Source organism: Topomyia yanbarensis, chromosome 3 (genome assembly GCF_030247195.1).
Source record: "Topomyia yanbarensis strain Yona2022 chromosome 3, ASM3024719v1, whole genome shotgun sequence".
Taxonomy (NCBI): Eukaryota; Metazoa; Arthropoda; class Insecta; order Diptera; family Culicidae; genus Topomyia; species Topomyia yanbarensis.
In genome coordinates this window covers 129,973,838-129,997,813 of record NC_080672.1, presented here as the reverse complement: position 1 = coordinate 129,997,813, position 23,976 = coordinate 129,973,838, and the positions used below count along the sequence as shown (strand labels likewise).

At 40.7% G+C, this 23,976-nt stretch overlaps 1 protein-coding gene across 16 annotated transcripts in view; it reads left to right on the top strand.

The window, feature by feature from the left end:
• LOC131692299 (adenylate cyclase type 2) overlaps positions 1-14,779 on the top strand; it is a 213,286-nt gene extending 198,507 nt beyond the window's left edge. For 13 of the 16 annotated variants that reach the window (XM_058979269.1, XM_058979281.1, XM_058979280.1 and 10 more), the window contains one exon: positions 12,988-14,778. In XM_058979269.1, the coding sequence (XP_058835252.1) occupies positions 12,988-13,119 (132 nt within the window). In that variant the 3' untranslated portion in view covers positions 13,120-14,778. Of the gene's footprint in view, positions 1-12,987 lie in introns of all 16 variants that reach the window. The other 3 variants (XM_058979271.1, XM_058979272.1, XM_058979270.1) reach the window with 2 other exon arrangements.
• The last annotated feature ends 9,197 nt before the right edge of the window (positions 14,780-23,976 follow it).

The following is a 23,976-nucleotide window of genomic DNA, read 5'->3' as shown; positions in this document are numbered from 1 at the left end:
ACTTTTCCTGCCCTGGCTCCACGGCACGCTATATAACTTCTACTAGCTTTGGTATCAAGTTCGCAGAGGTATTCTCGAGAGGGGTTTTATTGTTGATTCTTTTTTTTATGGCGGACACCACAATGTACACTAAGGTTTTTTTTTACACGGTTTTTTTGCACGGTTTTTTTACACGGCTTTTTTACACGGTTTTCGCAATTAGCACGGTTTTTTTGCACGGTTTTCGCAATTAACACGGTTTTTCGCAAAAATAAAGTCCTTTTAAAGGCAAAAGACTTAGACGATTTCTCAACAATTTTTTTTTGCACGTGTTTCGCAAAAATGTTCTAAGTCCTTTTGGAGGCAAAAAACTTAAACGATTTTTGATTAATTTTTTTTTTTGCGCGGATTTTGCAATTAACAGGGTTTTAGCAAAAATCCTTATGAAGGCAAAAGACTTAGACGGTTTTTGACCAAGTTTTTTTTTGCACGGATTTTGAAATTTACACGGTTTCTGCTTTTCCATTTTGAATGCAAAGAATTTCGAAGATTTTTGGAAAAGTGGAAGTGATTGCTTTTGGAACAGCATTAACGAGTAGATGCCAAATGTTCATGTCTGAGGCCATTTAGAAAACCAAGATGGCGATTTCCGGTTCAGTGGAATTCTCTGAAACCCCATCAATATGGCTATTTTTGGAACGGGATGGATGAGTGGACGTCAGATATCGATGTTTAAGGCCATTTTGAAAACCAAGATGGCGACTTCCGGTTCAGTGGAATTCTCTGAAACCCCATAAATATGGGTATTTTTGGAACGGGATTGATGAGTGGACGTCAGATATCGATGTTTAAGGCCATTTAGAAAACCAAGATGGCGACTTCCGGTTCAGTGGAATTCTCTGAAACCTCATCAATATGGCTATTTTTGGAACGGGATTGATGAGTGGACGTCAGATATCCATGTTTAAGGCCATTTTGAAAACCAAGATGGCGACTTCCGGTTCAGTGGAATACTCTATAACCCAATCAGCATGCATATTTTCAGAGCGGGCCTAATAGAGCGCATGATAGAGATCAGTGTCAGAGGCCATTTGGAAAACCAAGATGGCGACTTCAGGTTCATTGGAATTCTCTAAAATCGAATCAATATGGGTATTTTTGGAATGGAATTGACGAATAGACGCTAGATATCGATGTCTGGTGCCATATTGAAATTCAAGATGGCGACTTCCGGTTCTGTGGAATTCTCCAAAGCCCAATCAATATGAGTATTTTTGGAACGGGATTGACGAGTAGGTGCCAAATATCAATGTCTGAAACCAGTTCGAAAATCAAGATGGCTACTTCGGTTTAGTAAAATTTTCAATTACCACAACAATGTGAGAATTTTTGTAATAGCGTTAATGAATAGATACCGGATGTCAATTCCGGAAGTCATGTTTTCATCTAAGATGGTGACTTCTATTTTAGTGCCAAGACGATGTTTTAAATATAAAGACACGCGCCGAGAAAAACAGTAAATTTGGCTGCACGGTTTTATAAATTATTTGTATGCTAGTTTTGGCAACCAGGAATATTGTGTAAACAGCGAGTGACTTGTAGTTTTAATGAATGCTTGGCGAATTCCTTTTTTGAAATATTTCCCACAATACTCAATCATGTAACTTGGAAACGCATTGATTTACGTTACTGAGCCTGTCTACATGTTTTTCGTTGCACTAGAAAAAATGTATGGAGGATGCAGACATGCATTTCTTTTCATTTCAATCTCGATACTCCCCATGCATTACTTCCTAAATCCGCCATATTTGTTTACATTGCTAGTTTGGAATCGTTGTTTTGGGTTCGATTGGAACTTTTGGTTTCAGTCTTCGCGCATTTCTATAAGCATCATCTCTGCTTTAGTGTACATCTCATTCATCTTAAGGGGGCGTCTGATGTAGTGGGCAAAAAAATCGACTTCTTTTTTATCCGCTTAATTGTTAGTATTGAGCCTCTAGAATAGTCTCCCGCAATCTCGGTGACCACGCTGAACTTCTTTTGTTTTAAACAGCCATGCATTCCTCGCGCGTATTTGCTGTGACACACGCAGATTTCAATCTATCGGCAACAATTTTCTTAAGACACAGCGATAAAAATACAGTGTGAACAATACACTTTAAACTACTTCCACCCTATTTTTTAAGAGAAAATACCAAATGGATTGTTTTCCACGTCAGCGTTTTTTCGAAACCGCGTTTTTCAAATTGGTGAACACGATAACTCAAAAACTAATCAAAGAATTGACTTGGTTTTTTTTATGAAAATGCACAATATGTGTAGCCTGTCGGTGAACCAGAGAAAACAGAATGAAAAAATTGTTCTCTCTATTATTTTGAAGAAAAGTGCACGAATTTTACAGAAAAATATGAGATTTTTCGGTTTACATGAAGCCATTTTCCTAAACTCGAACTTTTTTTTGGGTTCATCGAGTAACTACAAGTCTAAGCTTTACAAATTTTACTTAATTTCCTGTGTCAAACAATTTTATCAAGAGTCATCGTGTTAGCCGCGGCGCTCCTCGACGTGGAAATGGTTGGACGTCTACTCTTGGAACGCTCCTATGTGTGGCTCTGCGTGGCTGCCGACCCTATTCTGCGCAGCGTGTGACGTGAGACGACTAATCTCACCTCACTCTACGTGACTTCACCCAATTCTGAAGAGTCACTTCGGGTGACGTGAGACTCCCATTTAACCGCAATGAGGAATCTCACCTCACCCGAGTCGACTCTCAGAATCGGGTGAGAAAAGTCACGTAAAGTGAGGTGAGTTTCGTCGTCTCACGTCACACGCCGCGCAGAATAAGGCCGTGCAAATATTTTTTTCGTACAAAATAAACGTACAAATTTAAAGCTTAACATTACATAAAAGATGCATTGTTTCCTTGCCTTCAAAATCGTAAAACAAAATAACTTTCGGTTTGAGCACTTTACACCAGACGCCCCCCTTAATAATACAGCGAAGACCTGATTTTATTATTTCCACCTGATTATGTCAGCTTTTTGATTCGACTTTGAGTCTCGCATGAAGATTCGCTCGATGAGCTCTAGCAGACGAACCAACTCAAATTCGAGTAAATCCATTCATGAGCACATTTTTCTTATCTTATAAATGCAAAATATACAAAAATAAATGTATCTTTTTGTTTTACGCTGGATATTTATACTAAATAATCAGAACCATCTTGGGTGTTTCAATGACGTCAGACCTCTGGCAACTGCATATTTGTCAATCCAGTTCCAAAACACTCCATGTTGTGAGTTATACAGAATATCGCTAAGCCGATAGTCTCAATGTTGTATTTCAAAATGGCCTCAGACATTGATCTCTATCATGCGCTCATTAGGCCCGCTCGGAAAATATGCATACTGATTGGGTTATTGAAAATTCTGTTAGACCGGAAGTCGTCATCTTGGTATTCCAAATGGCCTCAGGCATCGATATTTGGTGCCTACTCGTTAACACTGTACCGAAAACAACCATATTGTTAAAGTGCGGGACAAAAGGAAATCTCAAGATCCGACGTTTCCACTTTTCCAAAAACCTAAGGAATTGGAAAAAGCAAAAACCGTGCTACTTGCATAATCCGTGCAAAAAACCTGTTCAAAAATCGTCTAAGTCTTTTGCCTTCAAAAGGACTTAGAACATTTTTGATAAAACTCCGAAATCATCCCTTTTCCTAAAATCGTCTAAGTCTTTTGCATTGAATGTAACGCGGTTTTTTTCCACGATTTTCGGAATTAACGCGGTTTTTTTTTGCACGGTTTTCTGAATTAACACGGTTTTTTTACACGGATTTCGCAATTAACGCGGTTTTTTTTTTTACACGGATTTCGCAATTAACGCGGTTTTTTTTGCACGGTTTTTTTACACGGTACGTTTCCCCCGTGTAAAAAAAAACCTTAGTGTACGTGTTACGCTTAGCAAGCTTTGGAAGAAGGGTGGAAAGGGGAGGGGAGTGGCAGCAATTACATATGCGTATGTTGAGTGACCCTTGGGGTTAAAGCCATCTAATAAATAAATTACAGGATAAATTTCTTTTTAGATTTTCGTTTTTGCTATAATTAATTATTGATCCGACAACAATATTCATATAAATTAAACCACGAAGACCAGCCATCTCAAAGCGTTGGGTACTGTTTACAGGTAATCGCAATCAGAGACGAAGACTTTTTCTATTGGATAAACTTGTTCATGTCCAGACACTAGAACAAGAAAAATTATCACAGCCTTTCATTCCACTGATTCATTTTTCATTTTCTCTATTGTTACATTGTCTTTAAGGCACAAATCCCCTACTACATACGGGGAACGTGCCATTTAAGCCAATATGTTATGATTCCTACATTATCTTAGTATAAAGTGTATTGGCGACTTAGAGTAGAAACAGGCGCGGATCCAGAAAAAAAATTGTACAATTTGTAATACGTAATAATGTTATGTAATGAATCTCAGTTTTGTTGGTCAAATTTGGTTTAGAATTATTTCGGGTCTGAAAATAGTATAAAATTGAAACTCATTTAAAATTTCTCAACAAGTAAAATAATTTCGGAGGGGGTCCGGACCCCCAGGATCCTCCCCCAGGATTCGCCACTGAGTAGAAATTAAATATAAGCAGGGTGTATTAGTTAAGAATCTCTTGACGGGTATTAAAGATTCATATTCGGCAACAAAGAATTGTACTGCAATTAACTCGTTGGTGCCAAATTGCTTCTAACTCCAAAAATTACATTTTTACAATTTTGTTCACTTACACTTCACATTTTTTCATCCTTTCTTATCCACGGAACTACATCAAGGTATTACTTCGTGGGAAAGGGTTCGTTGTGCTTTCTACGCACCTCTTTCTTCTGCTCTCGTGTTTTTCGTAACTATCTCGGAGCCTCACTTGATTCATGAAATGGCTCGCCATTTTCAGCCATTTAGCTCTCGACCCTTCATCTGCTTTTCGTCTCCACCTATTACGTCGCCATTTGATTCTCGTGTCAGTGAGCCATTTACTGTTGATTTCCTGACCCATTTCGCTCCTGTTTCCGCGAGCCCATCTCCCATCCTCATAACGATCTACTCGGATAGTGCCCGTAGTAAACTCACCCTACTCCGACTAAGAGTTCCCCGACGGAGCAATTTATCCCGACACCGCTTGTTTTCGTGAGACGTTTGGCTCCCCGATTTGTCTCGATCTACTCGATCTAGTCCGCGGCGATGGACCTAGCCTATTCAAGTGACGAAATATTTTCAGCGATTTCAGGTGGAGTGTAGCTTCTGGTTCACTGCCGTCCTAAAAACCCGCTGCTGGCTGTTCGTCACGATCTACTCGAACTAGTCCCTGGCGATGGATATAGTCTACCCACGAGCTACCCGATAGGGTGTCGAGGTCTGTCCGGCTATTCCGGTCGTTGTATACTACTAAACTGGTCTCTTCGAGGGATCTAGTCTACTCGGACGGAGAGTTCCCCAGCGGTGGAATTTTTCCCGAACCGGATTTGTTGTTACGCGGCGGATTTCTAGTCGGCGGTGCTGCTTTGTTGGTTCTTTCACCACTTCCTCTGCAGCTCGGAGAGTAAACTTGTCAGGACTCTGTTTACCACATTGCAGATATGCTCGTCGTGGCATATCCCTTCGACGATATTGTCGACTGTCACGCTGGACATACTCTTACGAACTTCTTGGACCCTAGAACATTCAAAGACCACGCGTTCCGATGTTTCTTGCACGTGAACGCACTCCAGGCAAAGGGATAACGAGTCATGTCCTAACCGAAGCATTCGTGCCCGGACAAAACTGTGTCAAATGAATATTCACCTCTCCATGACTCCTACGCGCTTACACCGACACATTTGGAATGCAGTAGGTCTACCTTCCTTTCTCCGCGTTATCCCACTCTTGGTGCCACTTAACCAAAAAGTCTCCTTATATTTCGTGTATTCCTCCGCTGGTAGCATTCCACGTCCTCAGCCAGAGGGAAGCAGATGGGAATCATCCTGGCAATTACGCATACCGCCTCCGACAATACGACGACAACGAAAAGCCATTACACGAAACGTGCTTGTCCACTTCATCCGGTTCTACTTTGAATTCAGCGCAGCAGCCCAGGCCGATACGCCATACCTCAGTATTGAGGATGAGACACCCGTAAGGAAGCGTCTCGTCCTGCATCTTGCTTCTCCGATGTTCGGCATGATCCTTACCAATACGTTAATTGTCTTCGCAGCCTCCTCATATACATAGTCGACATGCCTGTTGTAATTTAATCGATCGTCGACCATTACACCCAGGTGCTTCAGTGCACGCATCGCTAGAATTGAGTGTCCGCTAACGATGCCTTTTATCTTTGCCATTAACATCTCCACTTCCTCGAGGCTCTCGCCGGATATCGTCAGGACAACGTCATCTGTAAAATCGACGGTCCCGACTCTCCTAGGCTGTTCCAGTGTAAGCAGTTCGTTGTACGTTATGTTCCAGAGCGTTGGGCCCTGACCCTAATAGATATCTGACCCATGTACGTCTCGTAGACCAGTACCATACGAGGACCGTTGTTGATTATTAGGACTACACACTTTAGAAGCTACCTTCGTGTCTAAACTTTTTCTGGCTGAATATGATGTTCCCGATCTCCTATAACAAATTAACCTCTACGAACCAATCCGTGTTCTCCGTCCTCAAACACTCCTGCAGACTGAAATGCACAATACTAATTACGCTGCCACCAGACCGACATAAGAAATGACCCATCGCTTCAACGATTATAGCGACATCTTCGACTTCGTCATTAGTTCTACACAGTTTCATAACCGTTTGTCGCCACTTAGGTCATTTCTTTTAGTATAGTTCATTAAGACTCAGTTGGATTTCCATTATTTAAATACAAATTCAAATACCAGAGAATGTCGAAATTCGCTACAAATCTTATGATTAGGCAGGCGATTTGAAGATGCGGAGAAACGGTCCTATTTAACACATGTTTATAATATTTTCAATTTAAATAATAAGGCTATTTTCGGCAATGTTATCAGACAAGTGAGAACAACGAATTATTTATCTTTAGTATTCAAATTTTTCTTGTACACATCTTCTACTAGATCCTTGAAACTATGGCAAAAAGCATTCCAGTAATTTTGCTTGTTAACATGTAAAGTGTGTACAAAAACCACTGATTTCTCTACAAATAAGATCTTTAGTTCTATTGACTTACAAGCTTGCTAAATCGTTGAGACTCGATAAGATTACCTAGATTCAGCAAATATTATATTTGAGCACACGAAGCTTATGGGTTTTATTTCGGAATTAATGTATTTTTGGACAATACAAAGGATACAAAAGATATATTATGTTTTGACATAAATATGGATGAGCTCATTAATTTTAGCATCACACTAGCTTCCGACAAATTAATCGCACTTGCTTCTCCTGTACCGAAGAGACATTATTTTAGATTCATCTGTTTTTAAATTGGTGCAATTTTTCCGATTCCTGTGAATCTTTTGCAAAAATTTTGTCAGCGGCACTGTGAATTTGTGTTGAATTTGCTGTGATGCTTGCAGTTACACTTTCTAAGTCAATTCAAACTTGTTGACACTAATCTGCTGAGTAATAGGTTCGTTTTTAATTAGTTCAAGTTATTTTACAATCATCAAGATTGGAAGAAATACATGCCTTCTTGAAGAAAGCTGTAATGTCTTCTGATGACAAGTTTGTTTTACCAAAATTTGGGAAACAATTTCAATTAAAGTTGTGGCTCCTAACGTTGAACGTTATGCGGGTAACGAAGACGTAAGATGCCTTTGAAAATGTCGTTTCATTCAAACCGAACTGACAGGATCAGATCTCAATTCCAAAAGCACTCATTCTGAGTGCATAGAAAAGATAGAAGAGATGTTCTTGAGGCGACTTAAATTAGCTGATTCTTATTTCCTCCTCCGTGATTTCTAATCATCTCTCTCATTTTATTCCAAAACGAACAAAAGACAGACCTAGACACTGTCATATAAAGAAGACATGGAATCGAAATTGTTGGACTTATAGATTCAACCAGCCACGACATTTTAGTCACAACGGTGTTTTAATACGGAGCAAAATCCTTGCATGAAAATGAAATTAGGTGCCAATGGAAATGATATTTAGTAAAAATGACGCGAAAACAACTGTCGTCTAGGCGTCGTCTAGGCGTCTATATCGTTCGCAATAAGTTGAATTATTGTTTTGCCTAGTACGCTTGAATGTGATGCCTAGTATTTATACTATGAGTACAGAGTGCACACACCTAATACAGAAATTCAAAAACTTGTCATTTAAATTTAAAATTGAGTTGCCAATATCGAGTGTTACATTTGAATTTTGTTAAACGTGGCAATCACTTGCGATGAAGCGTTCATTTTTGGAGAGTTATAGTGCTCAGTTGCCTTCCACTTTTTTTTAAAGAATTCTTTTAGTGGACTTGGTTCAATGCTTTAGCCAATCGGAACAGTGGTTCTTTCATCTATTTGTATCTATTTAATAAAAATGATAACACGAGTCTTAATGGTTGTTCTGCAGATATCGCGCAAACTTTTACCCATTGCACGTGGAAACCCGTTTACGAGGCGGGAAATATTGTTTCCTCACCAACTGCGTATAGGGGGTCGTTCATATCTATCTGGCTATTAAACACTTCCGTGGCATCATGGTTGTAGCTGTCTCAAGGTAAACCGTAATGTGCCGTTTTTTCACAGAACTGGAACGTGCTAGTTTGTCTTTGATATGTGCAAAAAATCTATGTGTAATTGTACTATCGCATTATGTTTTGTACTGCATTTCTCCCAAATGTAACCTGACATGTATCTACAAGTAAGCGGTATCCGATCTTGCAACCGAACATTGCATCTCTCGCCGTCCATTTATATGAAGCTCTTAATTATTGTATTGTCACACAAAACCATGTGTTTTAAATTATTCAAAATGAATGGTTCCGCCTAGGCCAATTTGCTGAACGCCATGAGCGCAGAGTACCTGACATTAGAGTTCGTCGTGGTTGTTACCGCAACCGCTCGATATTTACCGCACCCGCACCGCAAAAACTGCGGTGTGGTGAGAAACTTTTTACCGTGAATACGGTGTAGGAAATGAGCTTTTACCGCGCGGCATTACCGCAACCGCACTTCAAAAAATAATTGATAAAGTCTGTATTAAAAAGTGAATTAAAACTATGACTTTTACTATTTGAGAAGGACGCAACTAGATTTATTTTCTTTACAAATGCTTAGCAATGCCATTATTAGAAAAACTCCTCTATCAGAACGTTCAAGTTTTACAACTTCATTAATCCATTTTTTTTTCTTCAATTAACTGATCAAAACTAAATTAAAAAATTTCCTATTAATTGCTGCGGAAGAACGTTTTTGTATGTATAATGATTAAATACATTTCATATGACCTCAGCGCTATGCTAATATTTAGAGGAATGACAATGTTTTACCTCGTTTCGAAAGTATTGGTCTAAAAATGTAGGGCATTTTATTAATAAAAATCGCAAAAGTAGAATTTTTTCATAAATGTTACATTCTGAGGAGTCCGTCAAAGTTAATTTTCGTGTAAATAAGAATAACACTTTATTATACATGGTTATACAAAATAAATGAATAATTTCAACACAATTTTTAAAAATACATGAATTTTACCGCATTACCGCCCGATGCGGTGAGATAAATGCAGTGCGGTTGCGGTAAGCGGTGCGGTTTTATTTTTTTTTGCGGTGCAGACTATCCATTTACCGCTCACATCCGCACCGAGACGAACCCTACATGACATGGTAGAACGCGATAGAGGTGACTATCGTAAGTCTAACCTCCATTTTCACCTTTAGAAAATGTTCCTCATCACGAATACTCGATCTTATGTGAGCATCAATAATCACAGTATTTGGCCGAAGTACCACTTCTTGCTTCTGCGATTCTGCGTATAGTCATAGGCGGCTCCAGCCGGATGGTAAAGGGGGTGCACGCCTTCTTGAAAAAATGTGTCTGACGCACGATTTGGAAAATGAAATCTCGAATCTTGGAAACGCATTTCCTGGTATGCGTGGAGTGTGGCGAACAATTTGTCAAATGAAATACAGAAATTATTTTATATGCTCCTTAAGGAATCCTCTAAGGTTGGTTGAATAAGGGGGGGGGGGGCACGTGCCCCCTGGAGCCGCCAGTGCGTATAGTAGAAGTTTCCTTTGTTATGCAGACAAGGCACACAATACAAAAGTACTATTCATCGTTCGCTTCGCACTGGCTCGGACAGAAGCATAAACCTCATTGAGTTTCGTGACCATTGTTTTTGGTTATTGGATTCAGCAATCTTCTTTAACTTTTTCTCAAGAATTTTTTCACACCAAACGAGCTACAAAATTGTTAAAAGTCGCTGAGACATCAGTCAAACAGATCGTGCAAAACAGAACACGTTACATTTTTGTATTTCCATCAAAGAGGTAAAGTCATTCACCTCGTTTCAGGGGTTAGAAAAATCTCTTTTAGACACATCTCTAACTCTATGTGCGGGATTGGAAATCGAACCCAGGCGAGTTACGTACTAGGCAATCGATTGGTAACTACGCTATGGCCACCCCTTGTCTTCGGTTTTATTGATATGAATATGTCAGGCGTAAATCACATTGGTGATACGAAAATAAGAAATCAAACAGAAATACAATTACTTCAAAAGAACTTACAGAACGCTTTGTAATTCTTTTCAATAAAACTACATACCAATTATTAACTCTTGTCATTATTTTAAGGGTTATTGACTTCGATGCCCACTCCATGTTCAAAAGCAAATTTTCGAAATCTTTTAAAACGCTTTTCCGCCCCAACACGCAGTCATTTTTTTCGCCAAAATTGTGCGATATATTAATTGCGCCTAAATCGTTAAATTTGGATCAATGACGACTTCGGATGAATTTGTCGACACTACAAGCCCTTTCATATGGTGTTGTTATTTTAATGATTATTCTCCCTAAAAGTGAGATATATTTACAAACTGTCTTGCAGGCGCATATATTAAATTTATGTCTTCAGTAAAGTTGTGGAGCAAGCCTTTTCTAACAACTTTGCTGAAGACATTAAGTCTTTATTTACAATATCTTCGTCATTATTGCTGGTTGTTTGGGGATGATCCCTTTAAAGCCAATTCAATAATATAACTTTTGAAATATCATTATATCAAGTTTGTGATGTTCAGTAGAAAGCACTAAATTATAAAAATGAAAAACTTGCTTTATTACAACAATGGTGTATCTCGTATATTTTCAAAGTAGTTTGGCATTTTTGAAAAAAAGTGTTTTAAATGGTGATTGGTTGGTAACGGGAAAACGACTGAGCTTACGTTAATAGTGTTTTCGGACTATATGGGAAGCAATATCAAGGTTTATCATTTGCTGCTATTTTTTCGTGATTAATTCTCCTATAAGTGAGATTTTTCAACTAAATTTTTTAGTAAAATAAATTATCCGCCGTTTTTTTGGAAAAGTTGTGTAGATTGCTTTTACGAATATCTTTGCTGAATACAAGAAGTCTCTTCTTTAAATGCTTATGAAGTTATAACTCGTTATATTTGGATGACCCCAAAAATATTTTTTAAATATCTTTTATATTACTATTCCTACGGGTTTCATATATTCTACGAAGTCATTATATCCTGTTGCATTGGTAATCGTCAAAACACACATTTTTTATTAACGCATAATTTTTCTTATCTTGAGTATTTTCGAAGATATGTGACATTTTTAGTAAAAACTATAGTTTTTTTTTTCAAATCATCTATAAGACAACTGGATACAACGAGAGATAAGTGACCTCTATTGGATTTCATAGTGTTGATGTACCATTTCTAATTGCAATTAGAGCTGGCTGCCCGTTTTTACTCGCTCAAAATTTCTGCTTTTCAAATTTTTCTAATTTTACCAAAGATTACCCAAAAACTTCTAAGCCGTAAGAAATTGACTGATGATCTCTACTGGAAAGATGTGTATCTTGACAAGAAGAGCAACTTTCTTGATCATGGTGAAGCTTTATTTACGATATTTAGGAAGTTATGTTGAATAAAAACATTTAAGAGGTTGTTCACAAACAACGGTCAATAATTCCGAGTATAAATAAAGATTTTTGGTCTACAGTAAAGATGTTCGCAGAAATAAGTTCTTTGACACACCTGAAAACTTTACCTTGTTTTTCATACTTTGAAAAAAAATGTAGCCAATATCTTACTTCAAGAGGGATTAATCACTATAACTATATCGTCAAAATAAAGGTCTTAGATCATCATAAAGCATCCCAGAAGACATCATTGCTGTACGATTTACCGTTTTCGGGTGAATAATTTTTCGCACGTTTTTGGTGAAAAACCCACAGTGCAATGATATGTTCAAATAATTTTCGTTCACTTACAGCACAAGAAAACAACCACCCCCCCCCCCCCCCCCCTCAACTTAAACTTTCACAAACAGTCACGTAATTTCATAATTGAAAAAGTTCCAGCGCAATAGAATACATCACCACCGAAAACTTTTCAAATGGTTTGTCGACATTTTGACATATTATGCAACGTGACTCAGAAAAGTCGTTTCTCAGACAAGTAAGCAACATTAAAAACTCTACACGTATATTATTATGTATTTTCATTTTCCCAGAAGCTTCGTAGTGAAGAACCACTTTCTAATTAACGACCGACACAGAAAGCAGGTCGCCACGTTTGTGTTCTGTTGCAGTTGGTGTCCAACTTGAGTTAGTGAAGTACACTAAACTTTAGCACAACACTCATCCCACGTTGAGAGCTTAAAACTCATATATCATTCCGCTCCTAGCGGGGCCACCTGGTCCAATCAAGTTCGGCCGGTCACAATTTCACTAAGCAGCCTATATCCTTTAGAACGAAAACTCTCGCTATTTGTTTCTCATTTCATGTGCCATCTCGCTCATTCCGGTATGTTTCCTTTCGCCCCCTGCACAGGCTACAGAGAACACGGCGAAAGTGCTGATGGCTGCCGGATACTCCTGTGAGTGCCGTGGTCCCATTCCAGTCAAGGGAAAAGGCATCCTCACGACGTACTTTGTGAGAACGCCATTCGACGAACGAATTTAAAGCAGTACCTACCACTGTAAGGACAAGAAAATGCTGTATCATCATTCACGAAGTTAGTATTTTTTCTATCGTCCTTCCACAGCATTGAACATCGACAGTAGCAGAGTCCGGACATGCAACAGGAAATAATGAGTGAGTAGAGTACATTTATAAGGGCATGTTGAAGAAACGTGGAAAAGTTTAGCTTTTTTGAACAGGCTTGAAGCGTGCGTGTAGGTACGTTTGTGTACAAGTGAAAGGTGGCTGAAATTGATAGCTAGTTAGCCCTAAATAGGCTGCTCTGATCGCAATACCACCCGAATTTATTATAAATTTTGTCTGCATCAAACTATATTAGTTTCGCCTTGAGCTCTCAGTTTCTGGCGATTATTCGAGCCATTACCTTCTAGTTGGAGCGCTAAATTTTACCACAGGTGGTACACATAAGTACATTTTAATTGACAAAAATATAACTATGGACCATTTGAAATGTCAATGACAGGTTATAGATTTTCTGAAAGTACCATCAACTTAGTACTACTCTGGAAAGGGACGTGCGGATACGAAAAAAAACTTACGTCAAATGCAGCCAACGGGGAACTGTCACAAGCAATCAGTCCATTTAAAATATGTAAAGTAGAAAGAGAGGCTATGTGAGACGAACAAAAAATTAACAGAAAAAAGAAAAAGAAAACATCTATCCGCAGGTCCCGTCCCAGGCACACAAATTCATGTCTAACAGGATTACTAAAAATATCTAACTCAGGATGTCGTGTTGATGTGGCATGTACACATTTGTAAGAGCCACTGCTTTTAAAAAGCCATAAAAAATACAACGTCATGATTTGAAGGTTAAAAGGTTTGTACTGAAATTCACAAGAAATGGAAATGCGATAATATATACCTTAATAACGGTTTTAGAATGAAAACTAAATTGTGTGTACTTTGTATACATACGCGACTCCTGTAAGGTCCACTGTCCGATATATAATGGATTGATAAGACCCAAAAGTATCATCAAATCTTTTGTTTTGGTTGTGAACAAATGAGAGGAGCATCCCTATTCGAATGTAGTTAGACAATGTAATGAAGCGAACACCTACGGTAGAATAGTTTATCATCAATATAAATTGCATCAATCAAAAGTCCTATAGATTTTTATTAGCAAATATTAATGTAAAACATACCATAAATATGGAATTCGCATATTGTGGTACCTTCAATCCAGTGTAACGAATGATAAGCATTACAGAAGAAAGTAACAATGTGAAACAAGCAGTATCACAACACAAGGGGAAGACACTCACGGACATATCTTTTCCTACCGTCAGAACATAAGTAATTCAGCTCACAAAACACACATATCTATGCGATTCGCTCACTGTAAGTACCGTCACCATCTTCCCTAGATTCTCACGCCATCCTAGCCAGTCCAGAGCAAGCATTTCATAGCATAAATTGTCACGCGACGCACGGATTTTATCCGCCCATTAGTACCTGGGCATTTCCTGCAGTAAGGATTAGAATGAAAATGCATATATGATTACTATAGTACAGCAACTAAGTCAGAGATAGCTCGTGTAAAGTTAGTGTTTTATATAAATTATTTCCCCCATCTGTATAGATATAGTGGCCAAGCCGCATAAAGTACATAATGTCAATTGGAAAAACAATATGTATTTTCATGGTAGAGCTAAAAAGAAAAGATCCAACCGCATATTATACTTTCCATTTGAGACTTGGTTTGTGAAAATCCGTTCTGTCATCGCCGAAGAACAAACGTGGCTTTATTTCTGGAATATTTACGGAACCCGAGATTTCCGGTATTGTCGATAGTATTCAACGAATCTCTAATCAAAGAATGGATCACCAGCAAATTGAAATAATTTGAACTCCATTTTATTATATTTTTAACATCAGATAAATTACGTTTGTATAGATCTATATGAAAAATTCCAACCTATACCACCGGAACCAAAAGTGAGATCAGAATAAAATTCAATAGAAGTCGATGGATGTTGTATCTTTCATTTGAAATCAAGAGTGTAAAAATCAATCAAGAATTCGTTGAGAAATGGGTGCTACACAAATATGGAACTTGGCTAGTTCACCGGGGGCATCAAGAGTTGTTATAGTTGGCCAATTTTGGTCAAAGTTACTTTAATTGATCATTAGTGATCTAAACCCACAAATTCTAATAATGTTGCATCCATTTTAATATGTATTACATCATTTGGACATCACGGTGATGCCTGTTTATATGGGAATTTGCTGCGTAACCGCACTTTTCTACCCTTTTTTCTTTTTTACTCCGGCACCAAAAGTCCGATCGACAAAAAATTCAATGTCAGCTTAAAGGAATGGAACCGTTTATATGAAACTAAGTTTGTGCAAATCGGTTCAGCCATCTTTGAGACAATTGAGTGACATTATTTGAAACACACCGGCGGACGGCTCAGCATCCTTCGCGCTGCGTGCCTAAAACCCAGAAACCCCTTGCAGAGAGCAAGATCTGAGGCAGTTAGAGAACATGTATGGTAACATTCAGGGCGGCCAGGGCCACTTTTCAACGCGAGATAGTGCTAAGCAAGTCCACCTGCTACAAGGAGCTCTGCAGAGAAGTATACGTTAACCCCTGGGGAAATGCTTACCGTGTCGAGTTGCCCAGGGTCAAGGGTTCATCGGCGCCAGTCGAAATGTGCACTGACAAAATGAAGATTATCGTGGCGGGTCTTTTCCCGAAGAACGCATGGCCGCCTAAACCGTACGTCGATGCAGACGGTGGAAATGATAGTGACAATCGAGTCTTCAACGACGAGCTCCTTATAGTGGCAAAAGGGCTGAAAGCGAGGAAAGCTTCCGGACCGGATGGTATTACCAACGTGTCACTGTAAACCGCGATGCTGGCGTTTCCGGACATATTCAGGATAGCCCTATAGAAATGCCTAGACGATGGCTACTTCCCGGATAGATAGAAGATCCAGAGGCTTCCAAAACCAGGAAAATCACCACGAGATCCAGCATCGTATCGGATTATAAAGGAAAGAGTCATCCTCAACAGGCTAACGACCTACGCTGAAAGTGAGAACGGACTATCGCAGAGGTAGTTCGGGACCCGGAAAGGGACATCGACGGTGGACGCCATCCGCACAGTCATCGTGAGCGCAGACAAAGCATCGAAACAAAGAGAAGAGAAGAAGTAATCGCTACTGTACCGTGGTAACGATAGACGTGAAGAACGCGTTGAACAGTGCCAGCTGGGAAGGATCGCCGTAGCGCTGCCCAGAATGCGAGTTCTGGACTATCTGTGCAAGGTTCTGAAAAGTTACTTCCAGAACCGAGTACTGGTCCACGAAACGCACATGGGGCAGAGGTCGATTAGGGTCACGGCGGGATTACTTCAGTGCTCCATACTTGGCCCAACGCTTTGGAATATAATGTACAACGGAGTGTTAACACTGGTACTACCCAGGGGAGTTGAGATCGTGAGCTTTAACGGCAGAGACAATAGGCATCGTTGAAACTGGGATAGCTGACGTCAAGTTGCACAAGACCACAAGACGGAGGTAGTGCTGGTCAGCAACCGTAAAAATGTGTGATGATCGACGATCGGTTAAATTGAAAGAGCCATATCGACTATGTATGTGAGAAGGTTGCGAGGACAACTAACGCATTGGCAAGGATCATGCCGAATCACGGTGGAGCAAGAGGCAGCACGAGACGTCTCCTGGCAGGTGACTCTTCCTCTATACTGTGGTATGGCGTACCGGCCTGGGCTGCTGCGCTGAACTCAAAGCGGTACAGGACGAAGTTGACAAGCACGTTTCACTAAATGGCCGTTCGTATCGCGAGTGCGTACAGAACGATTTCGTCAGAGGCGGTATGCGTAATTGCCGGGATGATTCCCATCTTCATCACTCTGGCTGAGGACGTGGAATGCTACCAGTTGAGAAATGCACGTAAAACAAGGAGACTAGTCCAAGCGGACTCGTTGGCTAAATGGCAGCAAGAGTGGGACAACGCGGAAAAAGGAAGGTGGACCCACCGACTCATCCCAAATGTATCTGCTTGGGTACTTAGGGAGCATTGAGAGGCGAACTTCCATTTGAGGTAGTTTTTGTCCGGCCATGGATGCTTCCGGAAGTACCCGCATCGGTTTTGACACGCTTCGTCACCCCTTTACGCGGAGTGTGTGAACGTGCAAGGGACACTGGAACACGCAGTATTCAAATGCCCTAGGTTCGAAGAAATTCGAAGGGGTATGCCTGGTGTGATACTTGACAATATCGTCGAAGACATGTGCCACGACGAGCAAATCTGGGACGCTGTCAACAGAGTGGTTACGAGTATACTCTCCTAACTTCAGAGAAAGTGGCGAAGGGACCAAAAAAGTAGCATCATTGGGTAGAAAGCCGCCGCGAAAACACAAATCGGGTTTCGGGAGAAATTCTGCCGCCGGGGAACTCACCGACGATGTAGACTAGGTCCATTGCCGTGGACCAGCTGAGTAGTACGTGACGTGGCACTGCATTCGGGTCATCGGGGCGCCAGCGAACCGGACGTCAAGATTCACCGGAATCCCCGGATCGACCTCGACACCCTACCAAGTAGCTTGTGACTAGGCTAGATTCAGCACAAGGGATTAGACCAAGTAGACCGCGTCGAATAGCTAAATGGCGCATGGAATCAGCATCAGTAGACGGGGACGTAATGGATGCAAGAAGCAAAAGAGAAGGCGAGAGTTAAATCAAAGCTCAAAGATCGGGCATGAACTAAGTGAGGCACCGAGATAGAGCAGAAGAAAGATGTGTGACGAAAGCACAAAGAGCCCCCCTACCCCCTCCCCCACGAAGTAACACCTTGTTGTAGTTTCGTGGAAGAAAGGCGAAAAGAGGATAAAGAGTGTTTCAGTGGCTAGGCACGAACGTGAGTCATGAGTCCCACACAGTGCCGATAGACCAATATACTACAAGCCAGGTTTTTGAAACTTTTCAAACCTTACTATAAAAAAACACTGGTGGCCGTAAACAACCATCAGACGGGTAGCTTCAAATGCCCCGCCTACAAAAGGACGACTGCAGGCCAACGGTAATGAAGATAACCCAGATAAATCTGTATCACTGTGACATCATGTAGCAACTATTGCAGCATTCTACGAGAGAAACAATGTGTGATGTCGCATTGATTGAAGAGCCGTATCAAGTCCCTCTTGATAACTATAATTGGGTGACGGATATATCGGGAACTACTGCGAAACAAGTTATGGGCTGATTCCCCATTCAAGAAGAAGATGAACGCTCAACCACCACGCGTCGTCGTGTGCAACTGTTACGCTCCTCCAAGGTGAACAGTGGAGCAACTCAGCCTACAGCTAGAGCAGTTAACCGAGCAGTAGATCGGCCGAAAGCCGGTAGTCATTGGTGATGACTTCAAAGCCTGAGCTGTGGAGTAGGGTAGTAGAGTAACCTACATAAGAGAGTGTATCCTGTGACGCCACAATACCGCAAATTGAAGCCACGCAATAGACGGTGCCCAGCTTACTGGAGGAACGAAACGCGCTGTTTATCTCAGAGCCAGAAGGCGAGCTTTGAGAGCAATATCGGAGGCAGACAGAGAGGAGCGCAAGGAAACTTTTCGAGAAGCTAGGGTCGCTTTAAAACGGGATATAAAGCTCAGCAAGTCAGATTACCACAAGGAGCTGCACCGAGAAGTAGACACCAATCCTTGGGGCGGCGTGTACCAAGTCGTGCTGGTGAAAATGAAGCGCCCGTCGACGCCAGCCGAAATGTACCCGGGTAAGCTGAAAATAATCGTGGAAAGTCTCTTCTTGAAGCACAATCTAATTACCTGACCACCGAAACTGTAAGGCGAAGAAGAAGGAGCCAACATGGACGATCGGCAAGTGACTAACGATGAGCTCGCAGAAGCATTGTAGCGACTGAAATCAAAGAAAGCCCCCGGTTCCGATGGAATACCAAACGTAGTGCTGAAAGATGCGACCCTGGCATACTCGAACATGTTCAGGATGATGCCACAGAAGTGTCTAGATGAATGCAATTTTCCCAAAATGTGGAAGGTACAGAGGCTGGTGTTGCTACCAAAACCAAGTAAGCCACCAGACGATCCGACCTGGTACAGCACTAAATATGTGTTTACTGGATACACTTGGCAAACTTCTGAAAAGAATCATTAATTGGTTGTCGAAATGCACGGAGCGCGGACTGTCCAAGATACAGTTCGGACTCCGCAAAGGAGTATCGACAGTGGAGGTAACTCTGACAGTGCCCGAGAGTGCCGAGAAGGTATCTAAACAGAAGCAAAGAGGAGATCTATACTGCACTGTGGTCACGATAGGGGAAGATGGGGTAAAACGCACCCCCGGGGCAAAATGCACCCCTTGCTTATATCGAAAACAGGTGGAAATTTCTAGAAAACGGTAACACCAGTCGGAAGTGCGTTATGGTAAACATACACTGTCAAAGTTTGATAACCGTACATCAATAGCAACTCGAGAAATAAACAAAACACAATAACGTGCTCTTCTCATGTAATTATTGTGGCTCGTGCAACAAGGATTTTCCGCTCTTATAAATACTGTTTAACTATTATATTAGAGCATTCCAGTTCTATTTATACCGTTGTTCATTATTCTGTCGCACTACATATGAAAAATCTACTAAATAATTCACTTTTTGCTAAATTAATATCTCTGCTCCATCGGGGGCAAAATGCCCTCTTCTCTGATTTTGCTGCTTTTTAATCGAAAACAGAAAAATCGTTCCGAAAACCTACCAATTGCATAACCTAAGGCTATTTAATGGCACACTTTTGTGAAATCTCGTCAGAAAACAAAACTACTTGCTTGTTCGCCGAGCATTATGCCCCGTTGTTTTAGTGCATTATGCCCCGTTGTTGTGGTGCATTTTGCCCCCGCACAGGTGCGTTTTGCCCCGCTTATTTTTCAAAAGGTAATTTTTAATGATTTTGAAGAATTTAATTATTTTCATGATTTTGAATATTTTGCAGTGTTATAATTTTGATTACAGAGGAAAATGTTGGCTAAACGATATCATTAATTAAATTCTCCCAATTGATGTTCTATAGCTAAGTTATGATCATATTTCCTTAGGGGGTGCGTTTTACCCCATCTTTCCCTACATGTGTAAAATGCATTTAGCGCCAGCACCGAACTACTTCTAGAGCAGAGTGCTACTGCACGAGACGAATGAAGTGCAGAAGTCAATGCGAGTCACAGTGGGGTTACCATTCTCGGTACAACTATTTGGAACGGAATGTGCGATGCGGTCTTGACACTGCGGCTGTGCAGAAAAGTGAGTTTTGCAGACGACGTGTCACTAACGGTGATGGATGAGACAAAAGTGGGAGGGTCGGTAACAAATACAATAGGCGCAAGAACGGGATGAACGGGGTCAAGCTGCAGATAGCGCATAACAAAACGGAGGTATTATTGGTCAGCAACTGCAAAGCGGCTCATTATTCGATATTCGACTACCGGTTTAGCTTTAACAACTGCGTCGACAAGGCCTGCGAAAAGTCGACGAAGTCAACGAACGCAATAACGTGGATCATGCAAAACGTCGGCGGTCCGAAAAACAGCAAGAGGCGGCTGCTGTCTACTGTTTCGTCATCATGCGAGATTGGATTCCTGCCTGGGATGCGGCGCCGAAAACCAAGCAAAACCGCAAAAAGCTGAGCAAGACGTTCCGGCTGATGGCCATACGAGTTGCGAGCGCGTGCAGAAAAATATCGTTGGAGGCAGTATGCGTTGTCGCCGATATGATGCCCAGCTGCATCACCCTGGTGAAGGATATCAAATGTTACAATCGGAGAAACACCAAAAACGGAAGGTAGATGACGAGAATCGATTCGATTGCAAGGTGGCAGCAGGAATGGGACCATACGGAGAAAGAAAGGTGAACCTATCGGCTTATCGCAAACCTGTCGGCGTGGATCAATAGAAAGCACCGAGAGGTGAACTTCCACCTGACACAGCTCCTGTCGAGCCACGGAAATATCTTCTTCGGCTCGGGCACGCAACGTACCGTTGTGCCCACAGTGTGAGAACACCGGAGCATATGGAAAAGCGACGTAAACACATAAAAGGCTGTCATTGACATTTCGATGTCAGGCAGTCAACTTTTTTTTCACTCAAAATATTTTTAAACTAAGCCGCAGGAAGAGTGGGACAAAGCGGAAAAAGAAAGGTGGATCCACCGACTCATCCCAAATATGTCGGCGTGTGTGCATAGGAAGCATAGAAAGGTGAACTTCCATCTGACGCAGTATTTGTCCGAGCACGGATGCTTCCGGAAGTACCTGCATCGATTTGGACATACTTCGTCACTCTTTTACCCAGAGTGTGTGAATGTGCCAGTCAACAATATCGACGAAGATGTGTGCCACGACGATCATGCCTGGAACGCTGTCAACAGAGTAATGACGCGTATACTCTCCGAACTGCAGAGGAAGCGGCCAAGGGAACAACAATGTAGCGTCGCCGTCTAGAAAGCCGAAGTGAAACAACCATTCGGGTTCGGGAGAAATTTCGTCGCCGGGGAACTCTCCGCCGGAGTACACTAGACTAGCTTGAGTAGTTCGCGTTGATGCACCGGTTGTTGGTTGTCGAGACCCCGGTGTAATTAACGCCACGATCACCCTGGAATCGCCAGACTAACCCCAACACCCGAGTATCGGAGAAATGCAGTACTGGGGAATTCACAGAGTAGTGTTGACTCACCACCGGAGACTATACGAGTATAACGTGACAATTCGCTCACGAAACGGATATCGGAGTAGGGTAGTTTCACTACCGGGAAATATCCGAGTAGATATCGATAAAATTGGGAGCAAAATTGCTCAAAGAAACGGGTATTGGTTTCAAGAGAAATTCCTCCGCCAGAAAGTACGGCAGGCTGATGGCCGAAGACTATCCGAGGAGATTGTCGTTAAGCTGGGAACTAAATGGCGCATGAAAACAGGAGCTAAATGGCTGATGGAAACCTATAAAATGGGCTTCATTCTCACGAAAAAATAACGTAAAACTGATAGTTTATATTTTTTAAGAGTTGTCATTTAATTATCTATAACTTGGCTGTGTGCAGTAAATTTTTCGGGTTAGAAAGATTTCATTAAAGAAATATTCAATCTAATATGCTGGGTAGTAAACCGAACCCAGGTTACAAGGTACTCGATTCACCAATTACATACACTATCCTGCTCTATATAGGGATGTAATATTGGACGGTTCCCATTACACCAAGAGGCTGCCGCAATGGTAGAGCCATGCGATAGAGCTCTACAACAAAAATGAAGAAAGTTTAGATGAAAAAGAAGATTCAACGTCCTTGTGCAACCGATGATTGGTGAAATTTTACGAAGACTAAAAGGTACACGCTTTGAAATGCGCGTTGAACCGCTCTAATACTGCAATAACTTTCATTTAACCACAAAAACCACCATCCATTGTTGGTTTGGGTTAGAACCACAGGGCGCGCTCGTAAAGTACAAGCTTTATCCTTTCGCTGCATCTAATGGCATTAGCAATTTACCAAAGCTAACAGAATGCTATCATTAGGGACACCATAAACGATTGGAAAATATGGTCGCTAAAGCGACTGCCGAGAAAATCTTCCCTATGGAATTTAATTTTGTGAAACCCATCTTTCGGGTTTTTTATACCTTATCTGCACTGTATGAGGGAAACATTGCGAAATATTGTGACGTTGATCTGACTAACAATATAGAAAATGTAAAAAAATCTCAATTTTAAATGGTTGCACCTTAACCTTACATACCAGCTGCAGCGAGTGACCTTTCATCCGGTTACTGTTTCTACAGCATTGAATGTATGAGAAATTCCATAGTTAGTCGGATGGTTTTAATATCAAACAAGAATAACAAAAACTTTTCTTCGCAGATCTTCCCAGTTCGTTTGTTTTATGTGCGGTGCTATAATCCAGACATTGCAAAGTTCCAACAATTGCATTGTGCGGGCGTGATGCTTGCGAAATTCAAAGCTGATACTTTTTTCCATCATTTTGCTATTCTGCAGTTAGGTTTACAATTAAAGGAAAGAAGATACATTCCTAAATTCGGGTGCGATTAACTTTTACTCCATTGTTTAAATTTGTTTTTGGTCATCGAAATTTTGCAGAGAAATTGAAATTGCCTCGTCAACCTGGTAGGAATCGCTTGGTGCCAAACAAGTTTGGAAAGCCAAATGCGGTATACCAAGCAGAATATTGTTTGAAAGGGTTATAAATTAAAGTTCCATATAAACTATGTGAAAGTAAATGCTACGACTAGAAAAGAACAGATTCAACACCGGTTCATCAGCAGGGCCAAGGAAGATCGGTAGACGGTGGTATAAAATTTAGTATTTACAATTAAAATGAGACATTAGATTTTTTTATTAAAGGATTACTACCATTCCAATCATATATGTACCTTTTTTTCAATTCGTTTATTTGATAAGGCAGGTTTGCGTTAGCTTAAAGGTGCCAATTTTGTTTTGTTTTACATATTAAATTACTTAAAACTAGGGGCTTACATATTGATTTTTGAAATTAAACTAAGGCTAATTTATAGCTATACATATACACAAGGGGGTAGTATAATTTTCGTAAGATTAGAGGGGTCATTTAGTTTTTATGGCAATATGGTTTGACATTTTTAGCAATGAGATTATTGGAGCAAATAATGTTTAACTAAGGGGGAAAATTTTTACGACTATCTTAAAAGTAGAAATAATTAGAGGGCGTGATTAAATTTTGTAAAGATTCGGAGACATTAATTAGAGTTATTTTATGTGGTAGTAGAGTTGGGCATTTTCAACGAGATCATATAATATAATAGTTA